The sequence below is a fragment of the Dermochelys coriacea genome, chromosome 5 (genome assembly GCF_009764565.3).
Source record: "Dermochelys coriacea isolate rDerCor1 chromosome 5, rDerCor1.pri.v4, whole genome shotgun sequence".
Classification (NCBI taxonomy): domain Eukaryota; kingdom Metazoa; phylum Chordata; order Testudines; family Dermochelyidae; genus Dermochelys; species Dermochelys coriacea.
In genome coordinates, this window is record NC_050072.1 from 52,783,831 (window position 1) to 52,800,044 (window position 16,214).

Here is a 16,214-nt window from a genome sequence, read left to right on the forward strand (position 1 = left end):
TTTATCATTTTAAGCTAAACAGGTTGAAAAAAAGTACCTTTTTCATCCTATGTAGACATAGCCTAAGGGATGCTGCCCTGGAAGTGGGTGTGCCCAGAATAGATGGAAAGTGTGCTGATTCAGCACCTCCCCTCAGAGACTCCATGTAGCAGAGTCAACAGGAGATGAAGCAGTAACCCCTATTGTTACTGGTAGAATGAGTGGCTAAGGAGCTTTGCCTACACGATCACAAGAGACAAATGTGGGGCATGTGGGCAGTGTGTGTAGTGGGTGGCCAGAATAATGCACTAATGCATTATTGTTGATAATTGCAGGGAGGGAGCAAGGGAGTTTAACTATAGTTGAACTATAGCAACTCTCATTAATTTCAGCTATATGGGCAGGAGAAGTTTTGCAAATTTCCCCAAATAATTCCTAAATTGTAGATCAGTTTTACCTTAAAAAATCAAATTAAAACAGCTTTTTAATAATATGAACATTAAAATAACATACTGTTTTACTTCTTATATTTTCAATTAAAATAAAAAAATAGTAACATACTTTAAAATAATCCTCTTATATTGTATACCTAAACATTCTGAGAGGCTGAAGGCACTCCTTACAGGGCGCCTATCTACACTGGGAAATGACCTTGTGTTCTAACATGATGTGAAACACAATTTAGCACTCAACGTAGACAAGGCTTGTCTTGTTTAAATTGTGTCAGTTACATGTAGTTAACTTAGAATCTTTAATCGCATTGTAGAAGTCAACTATCTTTGCTATCTTGACAAACAAAGTTTGAGTACTGCATATTACCAGAAGCCCTAAAATGGAATTACAGCCTTAATTTACATAGGCATTGTGATACATTATTTTATACTAATTAGCTGCTACTCCAGGTGCAGGTATACTAAGAACGTCCAAATTACTAGCATCTAGAACATAAGTCAAGTGTGGATTCTCATAAGGACAGAATCTCACCATTCATACATTCCAAGTCCTGAAATTATAAAATGATTCATGATCTAGGTAAAAAAATAATCCGAGGTTCTTCTCTCCTCCTACATTTTAAATTCACCTGTCATGTCCCATGTTCTCTCTCTTTTGTCTTCCCTCTCAGTCCTTTCCTTCATATGCACATTTTTGGTCTTTTACTCATCCCTTGTTAAAAAGTTTGAAATTGTTAACTGTTATATTCCAAAAGCATGAAAAAAGATTTTATCATACAATTTTCTGATTTCACTTTCTTCTTATCCTATCAGTACTGAAAAGTGATAAGGAAGTAATTTTTTTTAATATACCTCTTTCAGGCTCCTTGTATTATAATATGATTGCTAAGTGCTTTTAATTGTTACTGGTAGGAGATAAGTGCTTTCATTTAGAAAATGGAATGAGACATAAAATGCGTGTCAAATGAATTGACTGGAGTTAGTTTACAAGTCACATATTTTAATTTGTTTGGTTTCCTCTCTGTTCTGCATCAACAATCACTGTCATTGCAGTTTATAAGACACTCTTGATTAACACATTTTAGTGCTAACCAAGACTAAATACTCCAAATGACACAGTTGTGCTGGCACATTCTGCTGATGAGCATAAATATGTAGCTTATCTTATTATACTCAGATAGTCTATGATCAATGCTTAATAAAAAGCACTTTCCCATTCAATCATATTTGAACAACTATTAAACTCTACACAGGTCTATGCTTTACTTTTTGGCAAAAGTATTGAGAGCTGTACTTTGGGTAAGGCAAATCAAGTAAATCACACACTAACTAGCTTTTACCTAAAACAGCTTGTACCAGACTCTCAGCATATATAAGTGAGCGAACTTCTCTTGATGGCCTTCTCTAGTGACTAAGTCTCTGTTTCATAAACAGGAATACGTCTGTCTGCTTCAAATGAGGTCCCCCTCAAAACTTATTTGAGTTTGTTTATATTTGTTTAGAGTTGTCTAACATGGCCTCCCACCCTAGAAGTTTAAATATGGCAACAGTCAGAAGTTTGATCAAGTTAAGAATGTAGAGTGCAACATTTAAAATAATTAAAAATAAAAATCTAATGTCTATAGCTCCCTTCTCCAGACTTCAATCTTTCTACATCTAAGATTCAAAGATTAATAATCAGAACAAATAATAGTTTTTCAATTAAGGTCAATGCTTTATCATCATCAAAGAATTACTGGACCTATTCCACAGTAAGAAAGAATAACTGCAGTGAAGAATCTGTCCTATCTCGGGGCCTCTCCTTTTGCCCCTCCACCCCCACGAACATGATACAGTTCTGTGGTGACCTAGAATCCTATTTTCGACGTCTCCGACTCAAGGAATATTTCCAACACACCTCTGACCAACATATTAACCCACAGAGACCTTCCTACCAACACTACAAAAAGAAGGATTCTGGGTGGACTCCTCCTGAAGGTCGAAACAGCAGCCTGGACTTCTACATAGAGTGCTTCCGCCGATGTGCACGAGCTGAAATTGTGGAAAAGCAGCATCGCTTACCCCATAACCTCAGCCGTGCAGAACACAATGCCATCCACAGCCTCAGAAACAACTCTGACATCATAATCAAAAAGGTTGACAAAGGAGGTGCTGTCGTCATCATGAATAGGTCGGAGTATGAACAAGAGGCTACTAGGCAGCTCTCCAACACCACTTTCTACAAGCCATTACCCTCTGATCCCACTGAGAGTTACCAAAAGAAACTACAGCATTTGCTCAAGAAACTCCCTGAAAAAGCACAAGAACAAATCCGCACAGACACACCCCTAGAACCCCGACCTGGGGTATTCTATCTGCTACCCAAGATCCTTAAACCTGGAAATCCTGGACGCCCCATCATCTCAGGCATTGGCCCCTGACAGCAGGATTGTCTGGCTATGTAGACTCCCTCCTCAGGCCCTACGTTACCAGCACTCCCAGCTATCTTCGAGACACCACTGACTTCCTGAGGAAACTACAGTCCATTGGTGATCTTCCTAAAAACACCATCCTAGCCACTATGGATGTAGAAGCCCTCTACACCAATATTCCACACAAAGATGGGCTACAAGCCGTCAGGAACAGTATCCCCGATAATGTCACGGCTAACCTGGTGGCTGAATTTTGAGACTTTGTCCTCAACCATAACTATTTCACATTTGGGGACAATGTATACCTTCAAGTCAGCGGCACTGCGATGGGTACCCGCATGGCCGCAGTATGCCAACATTTTTATGGCTGACTTAGAACAACGCTTCCTCAGCTCTCGTCTCCTAATGCCCCTACTCTACTTGCGCTACATTGATGACATCTTCATCATCTGGACCCATGGAAAAGAAGCCCTTGAGGAATTCCACCATGATTTCAACAATTTCCATCCCACCCTCAAAGCTCAGCCTGGACCTGTCCACACAAGAGATCCACTTCCTGGACACTACGGTGCTAATAAACGATGGTCACATAAACACCACCCTATATCGGAAACCTATTGACCGCTATTCCTACCTACATGCCTCTAGCTTTCATCCAGATCATACCACACGATCCATTGTCTACAGCCAAGCTCTACGATATAACCGCATTTGCTCCAACCCCTCAGACAGAGACAAACACCTACAAGATCTCTATCATGCATTCCTACAACTACAATACCCACCTGCTGAAGTGAAGAAACAGATTGACAGAGCCAGAAGAGTACCCAGAAGTCACCTACTACAGGACAGGCCCAACAAAGAAAATAACAGAACGCCACTAGCCATCACCTTCGGCCCCCAACTAAAACCTCTCCAACGCATCATCAAGGATCTACAACCTATCCTGAAGGATGACCCATCACTCTCACAGATCTTGAGAGACAGGCCAGTCCTTGCTTACAGACAGCCCCCCAATCTGAAGCAAATACTCACCAGCAACCACACACCACACAACAGAACCACCAACCCAGGAACCTATCCTTGCAACAAAGCCCATTGCCAACTCTGTCCACATATCTATTCAGGGCCTAATCACATCAGCCACACTATCAGAGGCTCGTTCACCTGCGCATCTACCGATGTGATATATGCCATCATGTGCCAGCAATGCCCCTCTGCCATGTACATTGGTCAAACTGGACAGTCTCTACGTAAAAGAATGAATGGACACAAATCAGACGTCAAGAATTATAACATTCAAAAACCAGTTGGAGAACACTTCAATCTCTCTGGTCACTTGATTACAGACCTAAGAGTGGCTATCCTTCAACAAAAAAGCTTCAAAAACAGACTCCAACGAGAGACTGCTGAATTGGAATTAATTTGCAAACTGGATACAGTTAACTTAGGCTTGAATAGAGACTGGGAATGGATGAGTCATTAAAAGTAAAACTATTTCCCCATGTTATTTCTGCCCCCAACCCCACCCCCCACTGTTCCTCAGATATTCTTGTTAACTGCTGGAAATAGCCTACCTTGCTTGTCACCATGAAAGGTTTTCCTCCTTTCCCCCCCCTGCTGCTGGTGATGGCTTATCTTAAGTGATCACTCTCCTTACAGTGTTTATGATAAACCCATTGTTTCATGTTCTCTATGTGTGTATATCAATCTCCCCTCTGCTTTTTCCACCAAATGCATTCGATGAAGTGAGCTGTAGCTCACGAAAGATTATGCTCTAATAAATTTGTTAGTCTCTAAGGTGCCACAAGTACTCCTTTTCTTTTTGCAAATACAGACTAACACGGCTGCTACTCTGAAACCTCTTTTCACTTATGTACAATACTTCTCTAGGATCTTACAAAGAGGATCTATTGCTGCTACCGAGTTATTTCACCAGGAATTTGAGAAGGTAAGTAACACTCATTTCAATAACAGATGAACTGTTGGAATGGTACTGTTGTCAAATATGTCTCCCTTTGCAGCAAATATAATGATTATTTCTCACTCAAGAAGATCCAGCAAGTGGGAGAGGAAGAGGGCGAACTATGTACATGATAATTAATGGAGATTTCTTAAGCAGTACAATTTAAAAAGTACCATGAAGTATATGTATTTTAAATCAGTTGAAGAACTGTGACTTTAATTTAGAGTGAAAACATTATACAAATAGAACGAATCATTCCAAACATGATTTGAGCTGGAGCTAATAAGGTCAGGAAGGATCACATAACTTTTTTTTTTTACCCATGCCTCTAAAATTCAGACATTTTGAACATAAACTTTGAGTATAAGAACACATTTCTGAAAAATTAGCAATTCCCCACCCAACACATGAACAATTCATTTCTAGGAGCAATGCTGGCAAGTGAAAACTAAGAGCCTCAGTGATCTCTCAGTTAAGAATCACTATTGCTGCTACAGTTATTAAATATATTATTATGATGATGAAGCTAAAAGCATTATCTTCAGCAATAGAATTTTGGTATATGAAACTGATCTCTTAAGTCCAATGGAAAGTACATCTGTCAATTTATGCCAAGGACAGGATTCACCTATGAAGAAAATGGCACCATTTATAAATTACAAAACATCAGCAAAAACAACTCACAACCAACCAAAAAAAAACCAAACCAAGCACCCCTTAGCACCTTTCAGAAGACACTGTAATGCCACTTTTGACGTACAGTCAATATGTGCACCCCAAAGGGTATATATATTTTCCTCTACATAAGAGTCAAAAGCTCAGAATAGGTAAAGATTTAATCCAAGCCTTATTTTGCCTCCTCTCCCTCAACAGATATTTATAAGGCGTTTGTCATTTAGGTGCCTTCCCTTCCCCTAATACTGTTCCAAAACTAGCAGTGGGTTTGTGGCTGCTTGAGATTGTATTTGTGGTGCATGGGCACAAAGCTTATTTAGTTACTCAAGCTGAGCAGTTTTAATTTGTTTTAATAGTTGTGCGCAATAATATCATTACTATAACTGTAGGATGGCATTATCAAAGCCAGCAGACACCTTTATCTTTTTAAAAAATTGACTTTATTTCTGGTGTTTAGAGAGAGAGAGAGAGAGAGAGGAACACACACACACAAACATACACCCACGCTATTTTCAGACCTTTTGAGGTGCTAATATCCTCTACTTACAGACTGAAGATAGGTTTCATTTATATTTTCATACTTAAAGGATTTTTAAAATAAAATAAGATAAAAATAAATATTTTAAATTTAAAGATTTTTAAAATAAAATAAGAGGTTACGGGAGCAATGACACAAAGGTCCTGTTTCTCTGAAAAATTAAGTATGTGCATAACTTTACACGTGAGTAGTAATAATGGGCTTAAGTCTGTCCAGAATTGGGGCAACTACATCTACAAATAACTACAAACATTCCAAACATATATCATGCATAACAATATTCTTAATATAAGCATTAACTATATGGGGGGGGAATAAAATCTCCCTCAAAATCCATTTTCATATTTTCAGATCTTCTCTAGGCTTGCTAAAGCCTCCAACTCCACCTATCTGCTTCATTCAAGCCTGTGGTGATTTTTCATTTGTTGAAAAGAATATTCAACAATCCGTGATGCTCTGAGCAACAATTCTGAGACTTAAGTTTACCTGTTCTAATAGGGGCTAATTCTTTACAGTTTCTCTTGTAACTCCATCATGGAATCCCATTGACTGCAATGGAACTCTCTGCATGGAAAATGTGTGACTGTTTGAACAATCATGCTGAGGGTCATATAAAATAATTATTGTACACATTTTATGTTTTGTATATTTTAATATAAAAATACAGAACTTTTTATTTTGCAAGCAGAGTTTTAGAGTTGATCACTGAGGCTATGTGTACACTACAAGCTAGGGGTATGATTCCCTGCTTACATAGCTATATTTGTGCTAGCTCTTATCTGAACTAACGTACTAAAAATAGTAGTGTAGTGACAGTAGCATAGGCAGTAGCAACAGAGGCACGAGCTAGCTGCCCCATCTACATACCTATTGGGTTCCGGTGTGTTTGTACTCGGGGCTGCTAGCACAGTGCACAGCCATTCCAGCTGCTCATTACACCATGGCTACAATACTATTTTTACCATGCTAGCTCATGTGAGAGATAATATATGACTGTGTCTATGAGACCTAGGAATCATACCGCTAGCTTGCAGTGTAAATGTAGCCTAAGGCTATACTAACTAAATTTATTTGTTCTCCTAAATAAAAACAAATGCCACCATATACCAATTGATGTTTCAGGGGCAACTCAGATTTTCTGGGAATCTGAGATTTCCACAGTTCACAGTTGAAAAGTATGCAATAGCTGATCTGCTCGATCTTTACTTATGGCCAAGAGGGCAGACTGTGTAGACTCCACAACAAGGAGAAAAGAGGTGTCCCAGTTACCACTCTTAAACTGTTTTCTCTGAGTAATTTTTGTACTTGAAGGATAAGCAGACAGGTAAGACTGTGGGAGTAGGGAAAGCATGAATTTTTTAATAGTGAAAAATATGGGACTAAGCGGGATGCTGCCATTGTTAAACTGTGTGTGGTTGTTTGGAGGACAACAGGGATGGTGGATAATAAAGGCAATGGACTAGAAAATCAGAAAACTACATGGGACTTAGCAGGAAGATAGTAGTGGACTTATAGTCCAGACACAACTTTAAAAAGATCAGATATTTTCAAAATGAACTTAAATATATAATGGGGTCAGATCTTCAGCCTTGCTAAAATCCCTTAGTGCCACTGGAGCGGTGCTGTGACTTTAAAGTTGCTCTAAAAGGACAGATGAGGATTCTTCCTAAGCTACTGTTAAGCCAATCCCTCCTGACTCATTCCTAGTGCAAAGTGTGTGTCAGAATCAGCTGTGTGCACGAGAGGATATTCTAGAGGTGGAAGGGGGCAGACCTGGAGCATGATATGCTCAGCTGATCCCTGACTGGCAGAATGGCCCCTATGAGACAGTTCTAGCTGGTGTAGGTTAGAGTGACTGATTGCTGTGGCTGTTCCAACTTTTGGTTAGGCTGATTTGGCCCCCTGCTATCCCCAGAATCAGGAGGATGTAAAGGCGCCCACTGTAGTTACCTGAGAGACTATTAATCCATCTCTTCAAAAACAATATACATTTTATATCCTTCCATGGAAGCTTGTAAGCTATTTGCTTATTAAATGTATATTGTCTGGCTTTTCGTTTTGAAACGCAAAAAGGATGCGAGTTATCATTGACTTTGAATTTCCTATGAAGTGAGCTGTAGCTCACGAAAGCTTATGCTCAAATAAATTTGTTTTTTGTTTTGTCTTTTCTTTTTTGCGAATACAGACTAACACGGCTGCTACTCTTGAAACCTGTAGCTTGTTTTAGTTAGTTTAATTATCTGAGTGCTATTTACACTTAACTTTTTGTAGTCAATAGTAATGCCATGGATGAAAAAAATATGAAACTTCTTTTCACTCATTCTTCTTCCTGTAATAATGCTCTATCAGAGCATTAGGTCAGCTCTGCTACAGCACAACAGAGCTAAAAATAGTGCATCCATATAATATGGCTAATACAGAGAATGCAACTGCCACTAGATGGCATGACATCCTTATATTATTTTGCTTCTTTTTCTTTAATATTAAAGCAGTATGTAAAATTTGTCATTCAAACTTGCTGTCAACACATTTTGACACTTCAGAGATGACCAAGGTCAGCCAATCATCCAGATATTGACAAACATAGATCTTTTTCCTTCTCAGCTGTGAGGCTAATACTGTGAAGCTCTTTGTGAAGACAACAGGAGTTGTTGTTTTGTTTTATTTCTGCTTGTAACTTTTTATCTATTGGCTAAGTGCTTTTTAAAAATAATTAACATATTTCTGCCAACTCCTGGGCATTTTGTAATGATACCTGCAAACAGGATGTTTCTTCTGCAAAATCTCTTTCATCACTACACTGAGCAACTTGGCTCAGATTCTGGGTTAGCAGGTGAAACGCAATGCTTGTGACCAGGTTCAAGACTTCTGTAGCTCTTCTTGTGGTGGTGAATCCCGCAATCAGAACTCCCCCTCCCTCTATGACTGTGTGAAGAGGAACTCCATGTAGATGACCTGCTATCACTCGGAGAGACAAGGTAGGTGAGGTAATATCTTTTATTGGATCAACTTCTGTTGGTGAGAGACAAGCTTCTTACACAGAGCTCTTCTTCATGTCTGGGAAACTAACTCAAAGTATCACTGTTAATTACAAGGTTTGAACAGATAGTTTAGTATAAGTAGTTAACACATATTTCAAGGAATCATTCAATGTGAAGTGTAAGCTTGAAAGCTTGTCTCTGACCAAGAGATGTTGGTCCAATAAAACATATTATCTCAACCACTTTCTCTCGCTAATATTCTGGGACCGACATGGCTACCACAACACTGCATACTGCTCTCACTCATGCATACAGAACAAAAGAGCTCCGTAAAGATTTCTGATTGCCTACAAAAAAAATATCCATCAGAGTGAAACTATACCTTTCAGACATACCTAGTACTCCCATCTCATGGCCTTTAATGAGAAAGGAGAATGAAGATCCTCCTCCATATTCTCCTCCTCCATATTCTCCTCCTCCATATTCTCCTGGTTTTCACCCCTGTCTTTCACAGGAGAGAACTTCCCCATCCTCATCTGCTCCTCACACTTCAGCCCTGGACACCTGGTTTACTCATTTTTCAGCAGGCGACCACATATGTGAACCAAAAATTCCTCTCCATACTTGGATAAGTGTAGAAAGTCTGTCTCTCCACTGTGGCCAAATTATGGAGTTACTCCAGCTCTAGAGCTGTATTTACTCCTATGGGCTGCATGGCAATAGCAGGCACAGTGGGGAGAAAAATAACTGGATTCTGGTAGAAAGGAGGCAGATAGATCATTTATATGAGCTCTCCATTCCTGGACTGAAATTATTAGTTTGGCCTTGCATATTAGCTTGTTATTTACCACAAGCATACTGCACTGTTAGTGTCCAAACCGCCAAAAGTATAATTTCACCTAGATCAAACCTTAAGGGAAGGCTGAGTATGCATTGATTCCTTGACTTGTTGTTATGCACTAGGGGCAAGAATTTCAAAGGTATTTAAACATCTAAATACGCAGATTGGTACTTGATGTGATTTTCAAATGCACCTAGGTGCCTAACTCCCATTGACATCAGGCCCCTGAATACTTTTGAAAATCTGGCCCTCTGGCTCCACTTTGCAAACAGCCAGACATGAACAACAACTCAATTCTTACATCAAAATATCAGTATAATTCTAACATTTCCTCATAAGAGGTTATTATTAAAGTATATTAAATAATTTTCAAGCTTTAATCATAAAATAGCACAAATTCTTATCTTTGAAGTTATGAAGGAGTGATACTGTATTCAATGGAATTATTAGTCAGAGAGGTCACTTGCTTTCCTCCTGTATATTTTTCTTAAAAATAACTATCTTTTAAATATTGTACACATTATGCATAATATAATTTAGAATAGGCCCTTTTTTACACAGCTTCAAATAATGCAACTGAAGCTTTTCTACATCCTAAAATGTCTGAATCATAATTTTTCTGAATACCTGAAAAAAACCCGGTGGTACAGGACCTACTGGCATGCCATCTCCTGGGGGAATGTTTCCTAGCACTGGACTGGGAGCTGCTGCAGCACTCTGAAAAGAACAAAGGAAAAATAAACCTTTGTCATTGCATGGTAGGCATAAAACCAAAAACTACTGTGACTAAAATGCAGTACGGCAGAAAGTAAACTCTCTGGATATCATATAATTTTCATTGTTTACTCTAAAGGTAAACTGTAATTCAATAACAGTCTCATTTTATACACATGAAATGGTTAATTTTAGTTCACAAATATATGTTATTTGAGGAGACGACTGACAGACACATTCATCCATTAAATGTATGATGATTGTATGTATATATTTAATGTTTATATTATATATATTCATAAATGTATGTGTGTATCTCTCTCACACATGTATATATGTTCTATCAAAAAGTTAAGTATTCAGTCTATTTGAAATTTTCAACCACTTTTAACTCCAGCAGACTTAATATTATTTTAAAATCATACCAAGCTTCAAAACAATGGCTGCTCATGATTCTACCAGTGCCACAAATAACTACCATGATTAATGAGAATAATTCTGGTTACATTTTCGGAAAGGAAAAACAAAAAAGAGGAAGGGGGGAAAAAGTAGGTCTAAGAAGTGAATCAGAGGATGAAATTAACTACCTCTGCAAATCCTACAAATGGAATAAGCAAGTAAGGAATGTAGCTCCCAGCAATTTACAAGCAGGAGATCATCACAAAAATGGAAGCCAAACTGTTATTGTTGTCATGTATTAGAACTTCAATTGCTTTTAATTTCTAGCAGCTTTTTTTCCTGCAGTACATTCTGTTAGGGTGTGGGGCTGAATCACCTTCAAAGACTTTCAGTCTTAGGAGCACAGAAAGCATGAAGAGCCATTTGCAGGTCCTAATAATCTGCCAATATCTGCCCGGCGGAATACAAATTTATGATGATTATTAATTTAACTGGCCAAGTAGGTCATTTTTAGATTTAATAACCAAATTAAGTATATATGTACATTATATTTTCAGGTCCATTTAAGGAAATGTATAGTGTAATGCTGGGAACATTAGAAAATTGAATTTGATGGGTATGGCATGTAGATATGCTGACATTTTTAGACTTAACAAAAAATAAATACTCAGTTAGTTACGTCAGATTTTGCAATGGTTCAAACCACTCTTTAGAATAAGTTCCTCAAGTATGATAACCAGTACGATATTTAGTAACTAAACTGTATGTTACTTTCCAACAAGGGACCAAAAAAGCTAGTAAAGTCTGCACACAAGTTTTAAGAAGTACAATACAGTCAGAACGGCTACAAGGCTTTGATCTTGATTGCACTGTTGACATTTGTTGCCCAGTGAATTATTTCAATAAGCTCACAGATCCTGATTCTGGACTTTGTAATATGTTCAGCAAGGTTGGTGTTACAATACTTTACTCTTGCAATTGACCACAAAAGTCAGTCAGATGTACCTGAGCTAGCAAAGGGATTTGGGTCACAAAACATTTTCTTGCAGGACTGCCAAAAAGTAACAGAGCTATGATGGGGTGATATTGTATCACACTGCAGTGGATAAAGAGGGGTTACTTCCTAGTAACTTCTTCGGGGGTTGACTCTGTGCATTAATGGGATTTGGTACCTCTAGCATTAAGCTGTAGAATTGTATAGAAAACTTGCATCCATTGGGAGGAGGGGCATAACTGGATGCCCTCATCAGCCCTGTCTATATCATAGAATCATCATAGAATCATAGAATATCAGGGTTGGAAGGGACCCCAGAAGGTCATCTAGTCCAAACCCCCTGCTAAAAGCAGGACCAAGTCCCAGTTAAATCATCCTAGCCAGGGCTTTGTCAAGCCTGACCTTAAAAACCTCTAAGGAAGGAGATTCTACCACCTCCCTAGGTAACGCATTCCAGTGTTTCACCACCCTCTTAGTGAAAAAGTTTTTCCTAATATCCAATCTAAACCTCCCCCATTGCAACTTGAGACCATTACTCCTCGTTCTGTCATCTGCTACCATTGAGAACAGTCTAGAGCCATCCTCTTTGAAACCCCCTTTCAGGTAGTTGAAAGCAGCTATCAAATCCCCCCTCATTCTTCTCTTCTGCAGACTAAACAATCCCAGCTCCCTCAGCCTCTCCTCATAAGTCATGTGCTCTAGACCCCTAATCATTTTTGTTGCCCTTCGCTGTACTCTTTCCAATTTATCCACATCCTTCTTGTAGTGTGGGGCCCAAAACTGGACACAGTACTCCAGATGAGGCCTCACCAGTGTCGAATAGAGGGGAACGATCACGTCCCTCGATCTGCTCGCTATGCCCCTACTTATACATCCCAAAATGCCATTGGCCTTCTTGGCAACAAGGGCACACTGCTGACTCATATCCAGCTTCTCGTCCACTGTCACCCCTAGGTCCTTTTCCGCAGAACTGCTGCCGAGCCATTCGGTCCCTAGTCTGTAGCGGTGCATTGGATTCTTCCATCCTAAGTGCAGGACCCTGCACTTATCCTTATTGAACCTCATTAGATTTCTTTTGGCCCAATCCTCCAATTTGTCTAGGTCCTTCTGTATCCTATCCCTCCCCTCCAGCGTATCTACCACTCCTCCCAGTTTAGTATCATCCGCAAATTTGCTGAGAGTGCAATCCACACCATCCTCCAGATCATTTATGAAGATATTGAACAAAACGGGCCCCAGGACCGACCCCTGGGGCACTCCACTTGACACCGGCTGCCAACTAGACATGGAGCCATTGATCACTACCCGTTGAGCCCGACAATCTAGCCAGCTTTCTACCCACCTTATAGTGCATTCATCCAGCCCATACTTCCTTAACTTGCTGACAAGAATGCTGTGGGAGACCGTGTCAAAAGCTTTGCTAAAGTCAAGAAACAATACATCCACTGCTTTCCCTTCATCCACAGAACCAGTAATCTCATCATAAAAGGCGATTAGATTAGTCAGGCATGACCTTCCCTTGGTGAATCCATGCTGACTGTTCCTGATCACTTTCCTCTCCTCTAAGTGCTTCAGGATTGATTCTTTGAGGACCTGCTCCATGATTTTTCCAGGGACTGAGGTGAGGCTGACCGGCCTGTAGTTCCCAGGATCCTCCTTCTTCCCTTTTTTAAAGATGGGCACTACATTAGCCTTTTTCCAGTCATCCGGGACTTCCCCCGTTCGCCACGAGTTTTCAAAGATAATGGCCAAGGGCTCTGCAATCACAGCCGCCAATTCCCTCAGCACTCTCGGATGCAATTCGTCCGGCCCCATGGACTTGTGCACGTCCAGCTTTTCTAAATAGTCCCTAACCACCTCTATCTCTACAGAGGGCTGGCCATCTCTTCCCCATTTTGTGATGCCCAGCACAGCAGTCTGGGAGCTGACCTTGTTAGTGAAAACAGAGGCAAAAAAAGCATTGAGTACATTAGCTTTTTCCACATCCTCTGTCACTAGCTTGCCTCCCTCATTCAGTAAGGGGCCCACACTTTCCTTGGCTTTCTTCTTGTTGCCAACATACCTGAAGAAACCCTTCTTGTTACTCTTGACATCTCTTGCTAGCTGCAGCTCCAGGTGTGATTTGGCCCTCCTGATATCTTTCCTACATGCCCGAGCAATATTTTTATACTCTTCCCTGGTCATATGTCCAACCTTCCACTTCTTGTAAGCTTCTTTTTTATGTTTAAGATCCGCTAGGATTTCACCATTAAGCCAAGCTGGTCGCCTGCCATATTTACTATTCTTTCGACTCATCGGGATGGTTTGTCCCTGTAACCTCAACAGGGATTCCTTGAAATACAGCCAGCTCTCCTGGACTCCCTTCCCTTTCATGTTAGTCCCCCAGGGGATCCTGGCCATCTGTTCCCTGAGGGAGTCAAAGTCTGCTTTCCTGAAGTCCAGGTCCGTATCCTGCTGCTTACCTTTCTTCCCTGCGTCAGGATCCTGAACTCAACCAACTCATGCTGTATAACACAGCATATCCCCCAGCCCACCTTTGTTCCTTTTCCCAAGCCCACAAAGTCCTGAAATTCAAAGAACTCCCAAGACTGAGGGAAAGGTGACTGGATAGTGTGAATACACAGAGACCACCCTTGAAAAACACCAGTTACTAGTAAATAACACTTTTTTCTTCTTTGACAGCCTCTGTGCATTCCCACTTGCAGGAGATTAGGAAGTTGGGTTCCCCATTAGAGGAGTAGTTCTAGGCAAAAATGAATTGTAGCACTGCCTTGCCACACTAAGCATCATATTGCAATTCTATGTCCAATAAATAATATTCAGTGAAAATATGAACAGAACTCAGTGCTGCTGCTTTGAAAATCTCTACAATTGGAACCAGTCTCAAACAAGCGACAGAAGCAGCAGTACCCTAGTGGTGCATGTGTATCTTTAACCATAGAAGTTCTGGTTTTCTGACTAAAGAATAACAATATGCTTCCTAATGCAGTGTGAAAGAGTATTCACTAATAGGCAGTCTCTTACACGTTTTCCAGTAGGCAACAAATAATCTGTTAGTTTTCTAAAGGATTTAATCCTGTTCAGGTAATAATAAAGGTGCCTTTTCACATCTAAAGAGCATAAATGGGACTCTCCTGGATGGACATTAAGTCTGAGGAAGAAAACAGGGAGGGTGGCAGATGAAAATCTGAGACCATTTTAGGCATTATGCTGGGGTGAAGTCTCATAATGATTTTTTTGTTGTTATTATATGGGCTGGAGGCACCAAAGGCATTGACATTGCTGACCCTCTTAACAGAAGTAAGGGGCATTAAAAATGCCATTTTGATAGCCAGGAGTTCTAAGGAAGCTCGATACATTGGCTGATAGGATAGGTCCATCAACATTGTTAAAACCAGGCCGGGAAGGAGCTTCTAGTTTGTTTAAGAAAGATGAATTCAAACTGGAACAGGTACAGAGAAGGGCTAGTAGGATGATTGGAGGAATGGGAAACCTGTCTTATGAAAGGAGACTTAAAGAGCTTGGCTTGTTTAGCCTAACCAAAAGAAGGCTGAGAGGAGATATGATTGCTATCTATAAATATATCAGAGGGATAAATACCATGGAGGGAGAAGAATTATTTAAGCTCAATACCAATGTGGACACAAGAACAAATGGATATAAACTGGCCATCAGGAAGTTTACTCTTGAAATTAGACGAAGGTTGCTAACCATCAGAGGAGTGAAGTTCTGGAACAGCCTTCCAAGGGAAACAGTGCGGGCAAAAGACCTATCTGGCTTCAAGACTAAGCTTGATAAGTTTATGGAAGGGATGATAAGATGGGATAGCCTAATTTTGGCAACTAAGTGATCTTCAACTATTAGCGGTAGATATGCCAATGGTCTGTAATGGGATGTTAGATGGGGTGGGATCTGAGTTACTACAGAGAATTCATTCCTGGGTGTCTGGTTAGTGAGTCTTGCCCACATGCTCAGGGTTTAGCTGATCGCCATATTTGGGGTCTGGAAGGAATTTTCCTCCAGGGCAGATTGGCAGAGGCCTTGGCGGTTTTTCACCTTCCTCTGCAGCATGGGGCACGGGTCACTTGCTGGAGGATTCTCTGCACCTTGAAGTCTTTAAACCACAATTTGAGGACTTCAATAGCTCAGACATAGGTTAGGGATTTGTTACAGGAGTGGGTGGGTGGATTCTGTGGCCTGTATTGTGTAGGAGGTCAGACTAGATGATCATAATGGTTCCTTCTGACCTTAAAGTCTATGATTC

At 40.2% G+C, this 16,214-nt stretch overlaps 1 protein-coding gene across 6 annotated transcripts in view; it reads right to left on the reverse strand.

Moving 5' to 3' along the window:
- Positions 1-16,214, reverse strand: part of SSBP2 (single stranded DNA binding protein 2) — a 312,515-nt gene that overhangs the window by 71,251 nt on the left and 225,050 nt on the right. For 4 of the 6 annotated variants that reach the window (XR_006281434.1, XM_043514717.1, XM_038402449.2 and 1 more), the window contains exon 5: positions 10,471-10,560. The exons of the other annotated variants lie outside the window; for them this stretch is intronic. Coding sequence is in view for 3 of the 4 variants with exons in the window: in XM_043514717.1 (XP_043370652.1) it covers positions 10,471-10,560 (90 nt within the window). In the remaining variant the exon portion in view is untranslated. The remainder of the gene's footprint in view (positions 1-10,470; positions 10,561-16,214) is intronic. 6 annotated transcript variants of the gene reach the window in all.